Here is a 19,322-nt window from a genome sequence, read left to right as displayed (position 1 = left end):
TGGAGACAATACACATCTCTGTAACCTGTGATCAGTGCTCCTTCCACTCACATTGTCAGCCACTTCAGGTCTTGAACAGCAGGTTAGGTGTAAGGATTTGCATTTTAATCAGTAATCTCTAAATTGTCTGTGCTTTACATGCTCTGTCTGAGGCCAGAACTCTCCATTCACCTGACGAAGAGGCAGTCCCCTCGAAAGCTTGTGAGTATTATCAAATAAATCGGTTGGACTAAAACCTGGTGTTGTCAGACTTTTTACTGTGTTTACGCCAGTCCAACGCCAGCATTCCCACATCATAGAATATAAAAGTAGGGAGGTCTTGCTGCAACTGTACAGGGCACTGGTGAGGCCGCAGCTGGAGTACTGTGTGCAGTTTTGATCGCCGCACTTGCGCAAGGATATTTTGGCCCTGGAGGGAGTGCAGAGGTTCACTAGGCTGATACTGGAGATGAGGGGGTTGGACTATGAAGAGAGACTAAATAGACTGGGTCAGTACACGTTGAAGTTTAGAAGGATGAGGGGGGATCTTATAGAGACGTATAAGATAATGAAAGGGATGGATAGGGTAGAGGTAGAGAGATTCTTCCCACTCAAAGGACAGCAGGACTAGAGGGCACAGCCTCAAGGGGGGAGGCAGTTTAGAACAGAGTTGAGGAGGAACTTCTTCACTCAAAGGGTGGTGAATCTCTGGAATTCTCTACCTGTTGAAGTGGTGGAGGCTACCTCGCTAAATAGATTTAAGTCACGGGTAGATAGGTTTTTGGTAGGCAAGGGAATTAAGGGTTATGGGGAGAAAGCGGGAAAGTGGAACTGATCCACTTCAGATCAGCCATGATCTTATTGAATGGCAGGGCAGGCTCGAAGGGCTAGATGGCCTACTCCTGCTCCTACTTCTTATGTTCTTAACACAAACACCACTTAACAACTAGTGTTCATATGAGTTCCACAGTAACTTAAGCTTGGCCACTAGTTGCCACAATGCCAAAGCCCAAGTTGGCCTATGGGGAAATTGCCCTTGGCAGTAAAGCTGGGACTTTTCATTAGAGAGAGATATTGTGTGTGCTTATGCATGTATGCGTGAAATCTGCACGTGTGTCATTTTCTTAGGGCAAGAAGTCATTTCTTTCCCCCATTTTGGTTACGGGTACAACCATAGAACATTACAGCACAGAAATAGGCCTTTTGGCCCTTCTTGGCTGTGCCGAACCATTTTTTTGCCTAGTCCCACTGATCTGCACCTGGACCATATCCCTCCACACCCCTTTCATCCATGCACCTGTCCAAGTTTTTAAGTGAGCCCGCATTTACCACTTCATCTGGCAGCTCATTCCACCTTCCCACCACTCTCCATGTGAAGAAGTCTCCTCTAATATTCCCTTTAAACTTTTCCCCTTTCACCCTTAACCCATGTCCTCTAGTTTTTTTCTCCCTTATCCTCAGTGGAAAAAGCCTGTTTGCATTCACTCTCTATATCCATCATAATTTTATACACCTCTATCAAATCTCCCCTCATTCTTCTACGCTCCAGGGAATGAAGTCCTAACATATTCAACCTTTCTCTGTAACTCAGTTTTTCAAGTCCCAGCAACATCCTCGTAAACCTTCTCTGCACTCTTTCAACCTTATTAATATCTTTCCTGTAATTAGGTGACCAAAACTGCACACAATACTCTAAATTCAGTCTCACCAATGTCTTGTACTCCTGATTTAATTTTTTACCTCTCCAAAGTATCTTTTTAAAACCCATAACTTAGCCATTTGTGGAATTTATTCTGTCTGGCCTCCCAAGGCTGACCAGAATCTACTCTTTGTTGTGGAGATATCCAAATAAACATTATCGTTGTGTGGTAATATCCCCGGAAAAGAAGAGTTTCAGAATTTAGGAATAATTCCAGGCATTTCATCCTCAGTCTGTAGATGGTACAGCGGCCCACCTCTGTCAACAGCTCCAAGTAGGCTGACTTACACCATGCCACTGGGCAGCTCAATGACACAGTGGTAAGCATTGCTGCTCCACAGCGCCAGGAACCCAAATTTGATTCTGGCTTTGGGTCACCCTCTGTGGTGTTTGCACATCCTTCTGGTGTCTGCATGCGTTTCCTCCGGGTGCTCCAGTTTCCTCCTATGGTCCAAAGATGTGCAAGTTAGGTGGATTGGCCATGCTAAATTGCTCCTCAGTGTCCCAAGATGTGTAGATTAAGTGTATTAGCCATGGTAAATGTGTAGGGCTATGGAGCTAGAGCAGAGGGGAGGGCCTGGGTGCTCTTTTGGAGAGTCAGTGCAGATTCAATGGGCAGAATGGGTCTGTAGGGATTCTATGCTTAAGTGCAAACAAAAATTCAAGGATTCTTAAGCTAATAAAAAGGGCTACAGCCTATGTACATATTGTCCACAGACTCCACAAGACCATAAAAATGATGGGAGTCAATCAACTGATGAATTCTATGATTGTACTGGACTGCTGTGTCTAACACTCTCCATTCAAGTTTCCTGATATTAAAGGGGGAGGACACTTCCATAGAGACCTCTACTGGGGACCTGTGTCACCGGACAGCAACAAGGCATGCCAAAGTGTGCCCAGGCAACAGAGAGCAAGGAAGTGAAGGGTGTGCGGTAGCAACCCTTACAGGAACACACTCTCTGCATTGCTAAAGGGCAGTGGCGTTTCCCTGACATGGCTTAGGCTGGGGAGCTCCAGCTCCCGAGTGAGTGGTTGGGCCTTGGGGCCAATATAAAATTTCATCCGAGCTGTTGTAGTTCAGACAGGAGTCCATCACACATCTCCTCTGCCTCAAGACTACGACTGACTTCAGGTTAGAGATGACCGCTTTGAGGTCATGGATGACATTGGTTTGTGAACTGGAAGCTCACTGCCGTCTGAAGAGCCAATTTACAGGGCACCATCCAGTCCACTCCCCCCACCACCCAACATGTCCCCGACTCTGGTCACCTTGGCTGCCACAGACCATCTCTCCACCAGTCACTTGAAATGGGATTGACGGAGGAGAAGAATCCTGAGCAGCAGCTCCCTGACAACAGCCACCACTCCAGATGGGGCAGATGTGGCACAAAACAACCATGTCCCAGACTCTGAGTCGGTCCTGGTGAAAGACAGGTAACGTCTGCAAGGAGTTACAAAGACCCATCAAGTCTATAAACAGGAGTTGCAAGTCATAATTCAGGCCATACACATAACAGAGGAAATGAAGGCCAGGGCACACCATCTAGGTTCCAGTTAGAGGTATCACTGCCTGGTATTAAGGCAGAAGGTCGCCACCCGGGTGTGAAACCAAACCAGCGCCTGACCGCTTTCCCTAAGCAGGAGGCTCAGAACTTCAGCGGCTACCCAGTGCAATCTTCTGTCTCAGAAAAACTACACAAGAATCCTGTGGATGTTTGTCACAAAGTCAGGGAGGTGGATCAAAGTGACCAGCCAGTACCACAGCATGAAAGCAATCAGTTGCTTTATGGCCAGAATGTCAATATCTTTTCCCAAAGGTAGGGAAGTCTAAAACTAAAAGGTGTTTAAGGTGAGAGGGGAAGAGATACAAAAGGGTCCAAACAGACAATTTTTTTCCACACAGAGGGTGGAGTGTGTCTGGAACAAGCTGCCAGAGGCGAGTACAATTATGTCTTTTAAAAAGCATGGGCTCGAGGAATATGGGTCAAATGCAGGCAAGTGGGAATAGCTTAGGGGTTTAAGAAAAAGGGCAGCATGTACATAAGAGCATAAGAAATAGGAGCAGGAGTAGGCCATCCAGCCCTTCGAGCCTGCCCCACCATTCAATAAGATCATGGCTGATCTGTCACTGCTCAGTTCCACTTTCCCACCCTCTCCCCATAACCCTTAATCCCCTCTCCTATCAAAAACCCAAGATTTTCTCCTGCTCCTTCCGCCAGTTGTTGGCATCTTTGGAAAGATTTGCAGATTGTTTGGCTGTGTCACAAACACACTTCCCTTGGCCATCAAGTTATGGGGTGGGGCTTGACCCGAAGCTTCTGGTTCAGAGGTGCTAACCCACTGCGCCACAATATCTCATCAAAGGTAAAGATCCATACAGGGGTGCCAATTTGTTTGATTGATTGGCTGATTGACAATTGCCTAATACTGTGTTCCCTACATTCACTTAATTATCAGACTACCCCCTTGTCTGATATGGAGTATTGGGAGAACAGAAATTTCCTCCAATTAAACATTGTAGGACCAAACCCACTGTCCACCACTGTTTTAAATAACAATTTTTAATTATGAAAATAAGACCATAGAACATAGAACACTACAGCACAAACAGGCCCTTCGGCCCATGAGTTGCGCCGATCACATCAACACCTACCAATCTATAGACCTATCTATAACCCCCAATCCCATTAAACCCCATATACTCATCCAGAAGTCTTTTAAAAGACCCCAGCGAGTTCGCCTCCACCACCACTGACGGCAGCCGATTCCACTCACTCACCACCCTCTGAGTGAAAAACTTACCCCTAACATCACTTCTGTACTTTCCTTCCCGCACCTTCAATCTGTGTCCTCTCGTAGCGACCATTTCAACCCGGGGAAATAGCCTCTGAGAATCCACCCTATCTATTCCTCTCAACATGTTATAAACCTCTATCAGGTCGCCTCTCAACCTTCGTCTCTCCAGGGAGAAGAGTCCCAGCTCCCTCAACCTAACTTCATAAGGCATGCCTCCCAGTCCAGGCAACATCCTTGTAAATCTCCTCTGTACCCTTTCAATAGCTTCTACGTCTTTCCTATAGTGAGGCGACCAGAACTGCGCACAGTACTCCAAATGAGGCCTGACAAGGGTCTTATAAAGTTGCAGCATTACCTCCCGATTCCTAAACTCAATCCCTCGATTAATGAAGGCCAGTACACCATACGCCTTCTTGACCACATCCTCCACCTGCGAGGCCGATTTAAGAGTCCTGTGGACCCGGACCCCAAGATCCTTCTGCTCTTCAACACTACTAAGACTCCTGCCCTTGATAGTGTACTCGTTCATCCCGTTGGTTCTGCCAAAATGGACGACTACACATTTATCCGCGTTGAAGTCCATCTGCCACTTCTCCGCCCAGGCCTGCATCCTATTTATGTCCTGCTGCAACTTTTGACATCCTTCCAGACCATCCACAACACCACCGACCTTCGTGTCATCAGCGAACTTACCCATCCCTCCACTTCCTCACCCAGGTCATTTATGAAAATGACAAACAGCAAGGGTCCTAGAACAGATCCCTGGGGCACTCCACTGGTGACTGACCTCCATGCCGAAAAAGACCCATCCACAACCACTCTCTGCCTTCTGCAGGCAAGCCAGTTCTGGATCCACAAGGCCAAAGGCCCTTGGATCCCATGCCCTCTCACCTTCTCAAGAAGTCTTGCATGGGGGACCTTATCAAACGCCTTGCTGAAGTCCATGTACACCACGTCCACTGCACTTCCTTCGTCAATGTGTTCAGTCACATTATCGAAGAACTCAACTAGGCTCGTAAGGCACGACCTGCCCTTGACAAATCCATGCTGACTATTTCTGATCATGTCAAACCTCTCCAAATGCTCGTAAATCTTGTCCCTCAGAAGCCTCTCCATCAGCTTGCCAACCACTGAGGTCAGACTCACCGGTCGGTAATTTCCCGGGCTATCTCTGTTCCCTTTCTTGAAAATAGGAACTACATCCGCAATCCTCCAATCTTCCGGAACCTCTCCCGTCTCCATTGACGACGCAAAGATCATCGCCAGGGGCTCTGCAATCACTTCCCTCGCCTCCCACAGTATCCTGGGGTATATCCCATCTGGTCCGGGCGACTTATCTATCTTGATAGAATTCAAAAGTTCTAACACATCCTCCACCTTAATATCCACAAACTCAATCTTTTCCATCTGCTGCAAATCTGTAGCAAAATCTCCCAGATCAGCTTCCACCGTGAATACTGAGGCAAAGTACTCATTAAGCACCTCTGCCATTTCTTCTGGTTCCACACAGACCTTTCCCCCTTCACCTTTTATAGGGCCTATCCCTTCTCTTCTCACCCTTTTACCTTTCACATATTTATAGAAGGCCTTGGGATTCTCCTTAATCTTACCTGCCAAGGTCTTCTCATGACCCCTTCTGGCTCTCCTAATTTCCCTTTTAAGCTCCTTTCTACAGTCCTTATACTCCTCAAGATCCTTAACATCTCCTAGTTCCCTGAACCTTTTGTACACCTTCCTTTTCCTCCTGACTAGGTTCAACACAGCCTGCAGTCAGTATCAGATGTGAGAAGCTACACACTAATGGAACATTTCGAAATAAAGTCCCAGTTCATTAAGGCCCACATGCTTAACGTCTACACCTTTGAACGGCATTTCCACTATTAACAGTCACAATACACCCCGTGCTGACATCGGCAGTCAGAGATGGAAGTGGGAGGAAAATTTTAGGCCACTTAGCTGGACCATAGTGGTGGAAGTTATTACAAAAATACTGAGGTATAGCACACATTGTTTAGAAAGGCATGAATTACTCAAGGCCGGACAGCATGGATTTGTTAAGAGAAAGTCCCCATAAAGTCATCACGACATGGAAGCTCAGTCTGTCTAGGCCAAATCAGCTCTCTGTATAGTAACAAAATCAGTCCCATTCCAGCCTGCAAAGCTGAAATTATTAGCAATTATCATAAAAGCCCATCTGTTCACTAATGTTTTTTAAAGACAGAAATCAGCCATCCATAGCTGATCTGGCAGACGAGAGGCACAGGGGGCAAGTGAGCGATAGGACAATCCTGCTTCATTGAAAACAGCAGAATGGCACCTTGGAAAAGCACCAAGCATACTTAAAAATAAGGTATCAACCTGGTGAAGTGACAACATAGGACTACTCGCACACCAAACAACATAAGTAGCAAACAATAGGCAGAACTAAGAGATTCCTCAGCCAATCAGATCCAAGCTCTGCAGATCGGCCACATCCAGCCGTCAATGGTGGTGGACAATTAAACAACTCACTGGAGGGAGGTTGGGGTCATCCCTACGCATTAGTGCGAAAGAAAGATTGAAGCATTTGCAACAAGCTTCAGCTAGAAGTGCCGGGTTAATGATCCATTTTAACTTCCCCCAAAGGTCCCCAGCCTCACAGACAGCAGGCTGTAGCCAATTCAATTCACTCCACGTGTTATGATCCCAGCTAATGTTTCTATTAGACAAGTCAGACCCTAAAGTGGAACCCTAACTTTTAAATTTTAATCACTTGAAAGACAACTAAAGAACAGTTACGGGAGTCAGCTAACAAATTTTAAAAATATTTATTAAATCAGAAATGATGAACCATAACATACAATTCCTTCTCCCTGACTGTACTTTACAGATATGTACAGATTTGTGTAGATAATGCATATTACAAAAGTCTATTTTCTAATTGATACAAAGTTGGTGTAAAACAGTAGGCTGTGAATGTACTGAATCAACTCGTCTTAGGAAGTTCCATCTTCTGCACGAAGGTTTCCCCACCCCGACCATATGAGACCTTCTCCACCATTGTGATTGGCATGGGGTCAATTGAGGCAGGACTGGATGGGAGTGTGAAGCAGACTGGAGACCTTCGCTTCTGAAAGGAGTGCCATAAAGCCACTGACACTGGTCCTTCCTGAGGTCTCACTTCAGTAAGGGCAGCAATCCCTTCCGCTCCTATCTCAGAATCCATGACCCTGTCACCCAGAGAAGCAGAAGGGGTTGACCTCCAGTTGTGGCTTGACGTAGGCAGTGGTCGTCCTCATGACTGGTAATGAGGCTTGGCACAGGCTCCCTATTCCTGAGATGGTTCAGATGTTTCCTGACGATTTTCCTCTGCACATGAACCTTGCAAGACACGGGCCCTGTTTATAATGATCCCAGGGACCCAACTGAGGCTGATCCCAATGGGCTGGGTCACTGGTTTTGAACGTTCTTTCATTCCTTGCAGAATCATAGTTCCTGTTCTGGATCTCTTGTTGAGACTCCACATCCCTGCTAGATTTGGGAACAGTAGGCTTAATCTTGTCCGACTCCTCCATTCCATTAACAATTCCGCTGGGGCAATTCCTGTCATTGTGTGGGTGTCAGTCCTGTACTTAACTAGAAGTCACACAACTTTGGTCTCCATGGACAATTCTGGTTGCTCCTTCAGGCTGAGTTTAAAAGTCTGCACTGATCATTCAGCTAACCCATTCAACGATGGATGATAGGGTGCAGTTCTAATGCATTTGACTCCATTGGAACTGAGTCTGCAGCAGGTGGTGAAGGAATCAACAAGAGTGAAAAACATACTTGACCTCATCCTTACCAATCTGCCAGGTGTAGATGCATCTGTCCATGCCAGCAGAGGTTTACCAGGCAGATTTCTGGGATGGCAGTTCTGTCATACAAGAGACTAAATTAGTTAGGATTATACTCACTGAAGTTCAGAAGAGTGAGGGGGTCTCATAAAAACTTATAAAATTGTAAAGAAAATCACAGAAAGAATATTTGTAATGGTGGTGGAGTCCAGAAGTAGGAGTCTTAGTTTGAGGATAAGGGGTAAACCTTTCAGAACTGAAGTGAGAAGAAAGTTCTTCATCCTGAGGGTACGGATGTGCGGAATTCACCACCACAGAACACAATTGAGGCCAAAACATTTTCGATTTCGAGAATAAATTAGGTACAGCTCTTGCGGCTAAAGGGATCAAGGGATATGGGAGGAAGGACAGATCAGGATATTAAATGTGATGATTAGCCATGATCGAAATGAATGGCGGGGCAGGCTCAAAGGGCTGAATGGCCGATTTCTGCTTCTAGTCTATATAACTTCATGTCGACTTTGTCAAATCCTGTTATCACATCCTTTTTAAAAGACTAACATTTGCTCCATTACTGATGTTAAGCTAACTGGTCTGTCATTCCCTGTTTTCTCCCTCCCTTCTTTCTTAAAGAGCAGAGTTATATTTGCCAGCCTCCAATCTGGTGGGACAATTCCAAAATCTTGTAATGACAACCAATGCATCCACTACTGCTGTGGCCACCTCCATTCGAGATAATCAGGCCCTGAGAATTCATCAACTTTCAATTCCATTAATTTCTCCAATATGATTTTTCCAGTAATGCTCATTTCCTTTAATTATTCCTTCTCACTAGACCCTTGATTCTTTAGCATTTCCAGGAAGCTTTTTATGCTTCCCTCCATGAAGAGGAAAATAAAATCGTTATTTAATTGCTCTGCCATTTGCTTGTCAATTATAAATTCTCCTGTTTCTTCGTGTGAGTGACCTACATTTTTCTCACTCATCTCTTTGTTTTCATATACTAATACAGGATTTAAGAGTCTGTTTTTATTTAATATCTTATTTCAAATACTCTATTACTGAACACTACATGATATCAAGAAATGGCTGAAGGCACTGGACGTTGCAATGGTCATGACAATATTCCTGAAATAGTACTGAAGACTTGTGCTGTAGAACTTCCTATCGCCTAGTCAAGCTGTCCCAGTCCAGCTGCATCACTGGCATTTACCCCAAGTGGAAAATTGTCCTGGTACGATCGTACACAAAAAGCAGGAAAAATCCAACCCTGACAATTATTGGCTCATCAGTTTACTCTCGACCATCATCATGAGACCTACCCCGAAACAGCATTTGCTCAGCAATAAGCTGCTTAGTGATATAAATGTAAAATACTGTGGATGCTGGATTCTGAAATAATCATAGAAAATGCCGGAAAATTTCAGCTGATGGGACAGCATCTGTGAAGAGAGAAATGTTGGTTCTATTTTTTGTGCACAAAAAAAATCTGGTATGTTCGCTACAACTCTCACCAATTATTACAGATGCAACATAGAAAGCATTCTTTCCAGATCACAGCTTGATATGGCTCCTGCTTTGACCAAGACAACAAGAAACTACAAAAGATGTGAACATAGCCCAGTGCATCACTGAAACCAGCCTCCTATCCATCGACTCTGTCTACACTTCCCTTTGCCTTGGAAAAGCAGCCAGGATAATCAAAGACCCACGCACCCTGGACATTGTCTCTTCCATTTTCTTCAATCGGGAAAAAGATATGAAAGTCTGACATCACGTATCAAGAAGAGCTTTTTCCCTGCTGCCATTAGACTGTTAAATCTTACATTAAGTTGGTCTTTCTCTACCCACTAGCTATGACTGTAACACAACATGTTGAACCCTCTCCTTTCCTTCTCCCCACGTACACAATGAACAGAATGCTTTGTCTGTGCAGCATGTAAGAAATGATACTTTTCACTGTATACCATTACATGTGACAATAATAAATCAAATCAAAATGCTGTCAGACCTGCTGAGATTATCCTGCATTTTCAGTTTTTGTAGCTGCTTACTGATGCTCAGTTTGGGTTCCACCAGGCTCCCTCAGCTCTTGACCTCAATATAGCCTTGGTTAAATTCAGGCTCCTGACATAATTACAGCTTTGGTTCAAACATGGACAAAAGAGCTGAACTCCAGAGGTGAGACTGACTTTCCATGACATCAAAACAGCAGTTGATCAAATGTACTATCAACATACCCAGCAAAACTGGAGTCAATGGGAATCAGGAGAGATTTCTCTTCTGGTGAGAATCATAACAGACACAAAGCAAGATAGTTGTGATGTTTAGAAGTCAATCATCTCAGTTCCAAGATGTTCAAAAGCCTTGGGAAAAGACTCTTTGTAAAGACTCACATTCTAATCAGTAACCTGTAAGCTGTGTGTGCTGTTATATGCTCTGTCCGAGGCCAGAACTCTCCATTCACCTGACAAAGGGGCAAATCCCAAAAGCTTGTGAGTTTACTATCAAATAAATTGGTCGGGCTTTAACCTGGTATTGTGAGACTTCTTACTGTGTTTACCCCAGTCCAATGCTGGCATCTCCACATCATGACTGCAGGGGAGGTCCCAGAGGATTGGAGAATTGCCAATGTTGTTCCTTTGTTTAAAAAGGGTGGCAAGAATAATCCAGGTAATTACAGGCCGGTGAGCCTTACATCAATTGTTGGGAAATTATTGGAGAGGATTCTTCGAGAAAGGATTTATTCCTACTTGGAATTAAGTGAACATATTAGTGAGAGGCAACATGGTTTTGTGAAGGGGAGATCATGTCTCACGACCTTGATCGAGTTTTTCGAGGAAGTGACGAAGATGATTGATGAGGAAAGACAGTGGATGTTGTCTACTGAAGTCCTTCAGTAAGGCCTTTGACAAGGCCCCTCATGGCAGACTGGTGCAGAAGGTGAAGTCGCATGGGATCAGAGGTGAACTGGCAAGGTGGATAAAAAATTGGCTTGGTCAAAAAAGACAGAGAGTAGCAATGGAAGGATGCATTTCTGAATGGAGGGCTGTGACAAGTGATATTCCTCAGGGATCAGTGCTGGGGCCTTTGCTGTTTGTAATATATATAAATGATTTGGAGGAAAATGAAAAATGCATTTTGAAAAGTCTAATACAGATAGGAAATGTACTATAAATGGCAGAACCCTAAAGAGGATTGATAGGCAAAGGGATCTGGGTGTATAGGTACACAGGTCACTGGAAGTAGCAATGCAGATGGAGATGGTAGTCAAGAAGGCATATGGCATGCTTGCCTTCATTGGCCGGGATACTGAGTTTAAAAATTGGCAAGTCATGTTGCAGCTTTTTAGAACCTTAGTTAGGCCCCTTGGAATATAGTGTTCAATTCTGGTTGTCACACTACCAGAAGAACGTGGAGGCTTTGGAGATGGTACAGAAAAGATTTACCAGGATATTGCTTGGTATGGAGGGCATTAGCTATAAGGAGAGGTTGGAGAAACTTGGTTTGTTCTCACTGGAGTGTCGGAGCTTGAGGGGAGACCTGATAGAAGCCTATAAGATTATGAGAGACATGGACAGAGCAGATAGTCAGAAGCTTTTTCCCAGGGTGGAAGAGTCAATTACTAAGGGGCATAGGTTTAAGGTACGAGGGGTGAGGTTTAAAAGAGATGTACGAGGCAGTTTTTTTTTACACAGAGTGGTGGATGTCTGGAACCCGTTGCGGGGGAGGTAGTGGAAGCGATACGGCAGTGACTTTTAAGGGCTGTCTTGACAAGTACACGAATGAGTTGGGAATAGAGGGATATGGTCCCCAGAAGGGTCGGGGTTTTAGTTAAGTAAGGCAGCACAGTCAGTGTAGGCTTGGTGGGCCGAAGGGCCTGTTTCTGTGCTGTAATTTTCTTTGTTCTTATCACTGCAGAAGTGTCTCAGGGTAGCGTCCTAGGCCTAATCATCTTCCATGGCTTCATCAATCCATCATAAGGTCAGAAATGGGGATGTTCACTGATGATTGCACAATATTCAGCTGCATTCGAAATTCATAGAAACGTACATAGAAAATAAAAGCAGGAATAGGCTATTCAGCCCTTCATTGTGATCATGGCTGATCATCAAATTCAATATCCTCATTCCCCCCCATATCCCCTTCATCACTTTAGTCCCAAAGCTATATCTAATTCTTACTTGAAAGCACACAATGTTTTGGCCTCGATTACTTTCTTTGGTAGTGGATTCCACAGATTAATCACACTCTGGGTGAAGAAATTTCTCCTCACTTCAGTCCTAAAAGGTTTACCCCTTATCCTCAAACCATGACCTCTAACTCTAGACACCCCCACCACTGGGAACATTTTCTCTGAATCTTCCCAGTTGAATCCCGTTAAAATTTTATAAGTTTCTATTACAAGCCCTCATATGGCAGTCCAGTCATCCCAGGAATCAGCCAGGTAGGCCTTTGCTGCATTCCATTACAAGAACATCCTTTCTCAGATAAGGACACCAAAACAGTACACAGTGCGCCAGACATTACTCAGATATTGAAACAGTCCATTTGCAAGTGCAGCAATATCCACGCATGGGCTGATAAGTGGCAAGAAACATTTATGCCATCCAAGTTGTCAGGCAGTGACAATCTGCAACAAGCATGAAGCAAATGCTTAACGCCCATTGACATTCAATGCCATTACCATCACTTATTCTCCCATCATCATCATCTGAGGAGTTATAACTTCGAGCAGAAATTGAATTGGGCTAGACCAGCTAAGTAAATATGGTGGTTACAAGAGGCTAGGAATCTTGCAGGAAGTCACCTCCTGACTTCTCAATGCATGTCCACCATCTACAAGGCACAAATCAGGAGTGTGATGGAATAGTCTCCACTTGCTAGGATGAGTGCAGCTCCAAGGACGTACAAGAAGATTGCCACCATCTGTTGGGGAAGAAGTTCCAGGATTTTGATCCAGTGGCAGTAAAGGAACAGTGATATATCTCTAAATCCCTTCCACAAACATGGACGCCCTCCCCCACAGAGGAACAGTGGCAGTAATGTGCAGCTTAGGCCGAACCTTCAAGCATCAGAACTGCTGCTCTAGAAGGACAAAGACAGCGGGCACATGAGATCATCACCATCCGAAAGTTGCTGGAGAAGCCACTCATCATCCTGACTTAGTCAGTTAGGTTACTGGTCCTTCGCTGTCACTGGCTCAAAAACCTGGAACTCCTTCCCTAAGAGCACTTTGGGTGTATCTACACCACAGGAACTGCAATAGTTCAAGAAAACATCTCGCCACCATCTTCTCAAGAGCAATTAGGGATGGACAATAAATACTGGCCTAGCCAGCATTGCCCACATAACTTGTCAAAAACTGGACAAGGCCAATCTAGTGTCCATCCTTGAGCCTTCATAATGCTTGGTTCAAGCATCATTTGGTGTACTGAGTAATTCTAGTCACTGTATTGAAAAACCTATATTTGCATTCACAAGGCACCAGGATGTGTAGAGGTGACAAACTACAAAACATTTAAGAACAGTAAATGCTGGAAAAACTATAGGTAGGGAGAAAAACAGTTAATGTATTGAGTTTGGATGAGCACTTAAAACAGCAACTCTGTTTTTCTCTTCACAGATGCCACCAGACCCGCTGAGATTTGTTTATCTCAGATTTCCAGCATCCCACTGTACTTTGTTTTTATGAAAATGTTTAAACTGAAAATTGATAGTCTACAGGACAACAGCACTGGAGAAGGGGAAGGGAAACTCATTCAGGTTCACAAAATATTACACGTAATGCAATTTACAATTAAAACATTAGTGAAAATGGAGCATTAATTGAAACTCCATCAACTTCAGCTCATCTAAAATTCTGCCCATCACCACAGTGACAGCACAGTGGTTAGCATGGCTGCCTCACAGCATTAGGGACCCAGGTTCGATTCCCGGCTTGGGTCACTGCCTGTGTGGAGTTTGCACGTTCTCCCTGTGCCTGCTTGGGTTTCCTCCAGATGCTCCAATTTCCTGCCACATTCCGAAAGATGAGCTGGTTAGGTACATCGGACATTCTAAATTCTTCCTCAGTGTACCCGAATAGGCACAAAAGTGTGGCAACTAGGGGATTTTCACAGCAACTTCATTGCAGTGTTAACATAAGCCTACTTAAAAAGATACACTTTAAAAGCATGTCCTTCATCATCCCCATGCCCAGTGAGCTACAGTGGCCCCCAGACTACTCCCATTCTGTTTTATTTGTCAATGGAAAGCTTTTATACTGACAGCCCCTCCCAGCTGTGAACACCCAGTGTGAATAACCACACTGAAAGGTCACCCAGACTCGAGACGTTGTCTCTATTCTCTCTCCACAGAGGCTGTCAGACCTGCTGTTTGTTTCTGGTTGCAGCCTCCGCGGTGTTTGGCCTTTATCTCAGTCAATAACCAATCACTCGGCACCTACACTTGTCTGAGCTACCGCCCTGCCTTCCACTTAATCTCACTCTTTGTTCCGAGCTCTGGCTGAACAGTCACCTGGCGGCTGCACCGCTGCTTCTTGGCAGCCTCGTCCCACCCAGCGCCGGTACTCACGCATCAAGAGGCTGAAGGCCACGACCCCGAGTAGGGCCTGGATGAACATCCCGAAGTTTCCCATCAAGGCGCCGTTCTCGCACCCTCGAGATCCGTGTCGTGGGTGGCCGGACGTGTCGACTGAAACAGTCATGTTGGAAGCGGCGCTGGTGCCGCGGAAGAGCCGCTGGACAGTGTCCGGCGGTCGGAGCTCACTGCTGGCCATGGGTTCGGCTCCGGCCTGAGGCCTCAACCCAGCCGCGGCCTCAGTTACCGAAAGCCCACCCGCAACGCATTCTGGGAGCTGTAGTTCCGGCCGCAGTGGATTGTGCACACGCTACTTCCGGCCCATTCTGCGCAGCTGCAGCGCCCATGGTGCCCCACGGCATCTATCAGAGCATATAGCAACTTGCATTTATGTAGCGCCTTTAACATAGATTATTCCCAAAGCCCTTCTCTAAATACTTAAAATAAAATTGTAGGCCGATTGTTCACTGTGGGTTGCTATATATCTGTGACTGCTATGAAATGGCTTTGGGACCAGCGGAAAATGATGTCAGGAATATTTAGCAGGAATTGGGTAGATTTTGAAAGCTGTAAGCGAGCCAGATCTTCCAGAAATATGGGATCCTGAGGGACTTAATAGGGTGAGTAATCAAAGGATGTTTCGTCTTCTGGGGGATATAAAAGGTCTTTTTAATGCAAAAAATGAGGAGAAATAGACATGATGTGGAGATGCTGGCGTTGGACTGGGGTGGACTCAGTAAGAAGTCTCACAACACCAGGTTAAAATCCAACAGATTAATTTGGTAGCATGAGGTTTCGGAGTGCTGCTCCTTCAGTTGGTGAGTCACCTGATGAAGAAGTAGCACTCTGAAAGCTCGTGCTACCAAATAAACCTATTGGATTTTAACCTGGTGTTGTGTGACTTCTTACTAGGAGAAATAGTAACATATGCTGGAATTGTATCCCCTCCCCCACCCCCCGCCCATCACAAAAATTGGAGTGGGCGTGGGGTGGGCAATTGAAAGATCTATTGATCACAGGTGGAATTTTCTGGTCTCGGCCAAGTAAGGCTGTAAAATCCCCCTGATTTTGTAAGAGGTCCAAAAGGCCAATGTGTCTGCGCTGACCATCAAAAATCTAATCCATTGTTCCAGCACGTGGCCCCTTTGTCCGTAGTCTTGTATGCTATGCTAAGTGCTCATCTAAATGCTTTCCAAATGTTGTGAGAGTTTCCACCTCTAACACCCTTTCAGGCAGTGAGTTTCAGGTTCCCACCAGCTTTCTTGTGAAAACCTTCTTCTTCAAATCCTCCCTAAATCACTTGCCCCTTACCTTAAATCTATGCCCTGGTTATCCCCTATTAAAGGAAAATGTTTCTTTTTATCTACCCTATCTATGGCCTTCATTATTTTTAATGTCCTTCATTATTAATCAGGTCCCCCTCAGCCTTCTCTGCTCTTAGTAGTCCAACCCCAATCTAACCAACCTCTCTTCATAGCTGAAACACTCCAGCACAGACAACATCCTGGTGAATCTTCAGTGCACTCTTTCTAGTGCAATTACATCCTTCTGATGGTGTGACGACCAGGATTGCACACAGTCTTTTAGTGGTTGAATGAACATTTTATACAGTTCCATAATAATCTCCCTGCTTTTGAATCCAAGCTTGGCAATTAAAGACACGGATCCTGCTAGGAAATCAAAGGTAATTTAAAAGGAGATTTCGTATTGTTATAAATCAGGTCAGAAACTCCAAAGCGTTTTCAGAAGTCTGGGCAGAGAAGTGGCAGATGGACTTCAACATGGATAAATGTGTAGTGGTCCATTTTGGCAGGTCCAATGGGATGAAGGAGTACAATATCAAGGGTAGGACTCTTAACAGTGTAGAGGATCAGAAGGATCTTGGGGTCCGGATCCATAGGACTCTTAAATCGGCCTCACAGGTGGAGGATGTGGTCAAGATGGCTTATGGTGTACTAGCCTTCATTAATCGAGGGATTGAGTTTAGGAGTCGGGAGATAATGCTACAGCTTTATAAGACCCTTGTCAGACCCCACTTGGAGTATGTGCGCAGTTCTGGTCGCCTCACTACAAGAAGGATGTGGAAGCTATTGAAAGGGTGCAGAGGAGATTTACAAGGATGTTGCCTGGATTGGGTGGCATGCCTTATGAGGATAGGTTGAGGGAGCTAGGTCTTTTCTCCCTGGAGAGACGAAGGATGAGAGGTGACCTGATAGAGGTTTATAAGATGTTGAGAGGTATAGATAGGGTGGATTCTCAGGGGCTATTTCCCAGGGCTGAAATGGTCGCTCCGAGAGGACACAGGTTTGAGGTGCTGGGGAGTAGGTACAGAGGAGATATCAGGTGTAAGTTGTTCGCTCAGAGGGTGGTGAGTGAGTGGAATCAGCTGCCATTGGTGGTGGTGGAAGTGAACTCATTCGGGTCTTTTAAGAGACTTCTGGATGAGTACATGGGAATAAATGGGATTGAGAGTTATAGATAGGCCTGGTAGGTATGGACATGATCGACGCAACTTGTGGGCCGAAGGGCCTGTTTGTGCTGTAGTGTTCTATGTTCTATGTCTGCCTGGATCATAAGTTTTGCACTTTGAATTTGGCTAGGATGAGCATGAGATGCTTCACTTCAGGAATGATTCAATTGACCCACTGAGGAGCTTTTAGCAAACAAAGTTTAATTAGGTCTACAGTTCACATGTATAGAAAGAAAATGAATAATAACCTTTACCAATTATAAACAAAAAAACATAATATTGTATAACTCTTAACCAGTATACAAAATGTTTCCATCAAACAAACTTCCCTATACAAAACCTTCGCCACAAGTTTAGCACAGAAAATACGAATGTTCACGTGATGCTGAAACTTAGTCCTTTGTGTGGAGAATTAGAACTCTGATTTTCCAGCCTCGTAACTCCTAGCAGCCCTTTTGATATACAACCAGAATAGCTAAAGTCAGAACAGCTTCCCAAAACACCAGAGAGAGAGAAAAACTCTAGGCAAGCCAACCATCACCAATAGATGTTCCACTCCAGGAAGGCCAGGAGACCTGCTGTCAGCTGGCCAGCAAAATCTATAATACCAGGAAGAGAGAGAGAAAATCACTGCTTTCCACTTGACAACCAAGACAGCTTCTAACTAAACCAGCAGCTCGCAGCCCTAAAGGTGAAAATGAAACACATGACCTTTCACCCTAACGATGCAAGATCACAAAACAAATCGCAGAAAGTACCAGAGGCCCAGAGTAAAAGAAAACAAAACCCCATTTAAAACAAAGAAGCAGCAATAAAAGGGTGTTTAATAGACAGCTGATGCCACAATGAAACCAAAATGCCAGTTTACAAGCTGCAGAGAACATGACTTTAAAAATTCATTTCTTAAAGGTACACCAGCATTACAGTATGGGTAAACAATAGAAATAAGGTATAGTTTTAGGTGGGTTTAATTTAATGTTTCTGTGCCTGGAAGGACCTATAGTTATATTCAGACTGGACCAAAATTGTTTATATGTGTGGGGGGTTTGTTAAGTTCCAACTGTGATAGAGAGAATTATAGTGTGTAAAACTATATAGTTGTTTAGCAACTAGAGGCCCTAATAAGAAAAAAGGCTTTCTACAGCTTTATCTGAAAGTTGGTGATGGACAGCTAAAGAGGCAGCTTTGCCAGAAGCAAAACCACACAGTGTAATAAGAATGGTTAAGAAAGCCAATGCAAAAAATCTGAAGGACAGCTACTTAAGGAAAGTAGAAAAATTAAGGAGAGCTTCCAGGGAGTCTGAAGTTAAATGAATAAAGAGGACCCAAGAACATAAGAAATAGAAGCAGGAGTAGGCCATCTAGCCCTTCGAGCCTGCCCCGCCATTCAATAAGATCATGGCTGATCTGAAGTGGATTAGGTCCACTTATCCGCCTGCTCCCCATAACCCTTAATTCCTTTATCTATCAGAAATCTATCTACCCGTGACTTAAACATATTCAATGAGGTAGCCTCCACCACTTCAATGGGCAGAGAATTCCAGAGATTCACCACCCTTTGAAGAAGTTCCTCCTCAACTCTGTTTCAAACTGCCCTTATTTTGAGACTGTGTCCTCTAGTTCTGGTTTCCTTTCTAAGTGGAAAGAATCTCTCTACCTCTACCCTATCTAGCCCCTTCGTTATCTTGTAAGTCTCTATAAAATCCCCCCTCAGCCTTCTAAACTCCAACAAGTACAGGCCCAGTCTATTTAATCTCTCCTCATAAGCTAACCCCCTCATCTCCGATATCAGCCTAGTGAACCTCCTCTGTACTCCCTCCAAGGCCAATATATCCTTTTGCAAATACGGGGACCAAAACTGCACACAGTACTTCAGTTGCGGCCTCACCAGTGCCTTGTACAGTTGCAGCAAGATTTCCCTGCTTTTATATTCTATCCCCCCCGCGATAAAGGCCAACATTCCATTCGCCTTCTTGAT

At 44.7% G+C, this 19,322-nt stretch overlaps 1 protein-coding gene across 1 annotated transcript in view; it reads right to left on the bottom strand.

The window, feature by feature from the left end:
- stimate (STIM activating enhance) overlaps nucleotides 1-15,333 on the bottom strand; it is a 222,650-nt gene extending 207,317 nt beyond the window's left edge. Inside the window, exon 1 of the mRNA XM_080218591.1 lies at nucleotides 14,869-15,333. Within this exon, the coding sequence (XP_080074717.1) occupies nucleotides 14,869-15,073 (205 nt within the window). The 5' untranslated portion in view covers nucleotides 15,074-15,333. The remainder of the gene's footprint in view (nucleotides 1-14,868) is intronic.
- Nucleotides 15,334-19,322: the final 3,989 nt, after the last annotated feature.

The sequence above is a fragment of the Carcharhinus amblyrhynchos genome, chromosome 3, assembly GCF_965287045.1.
Source record: "Carcharhinus amblyrhynchos chromosome 3, sCarAmb.v2.hapA, whole genome shotgun sequence".
Taxonomy (NCBI): domain Eukaryota; kingdom Metazoa; phylum Chordata; class Chondrichthyes; order Carcharhiniformes; family Carcharhinidae; genus Carcharhinus; species Carcharhinus amblyrhynchos.
This window is presented reverse-complemented; position numbering and strand designations above follow the sequence as displayed.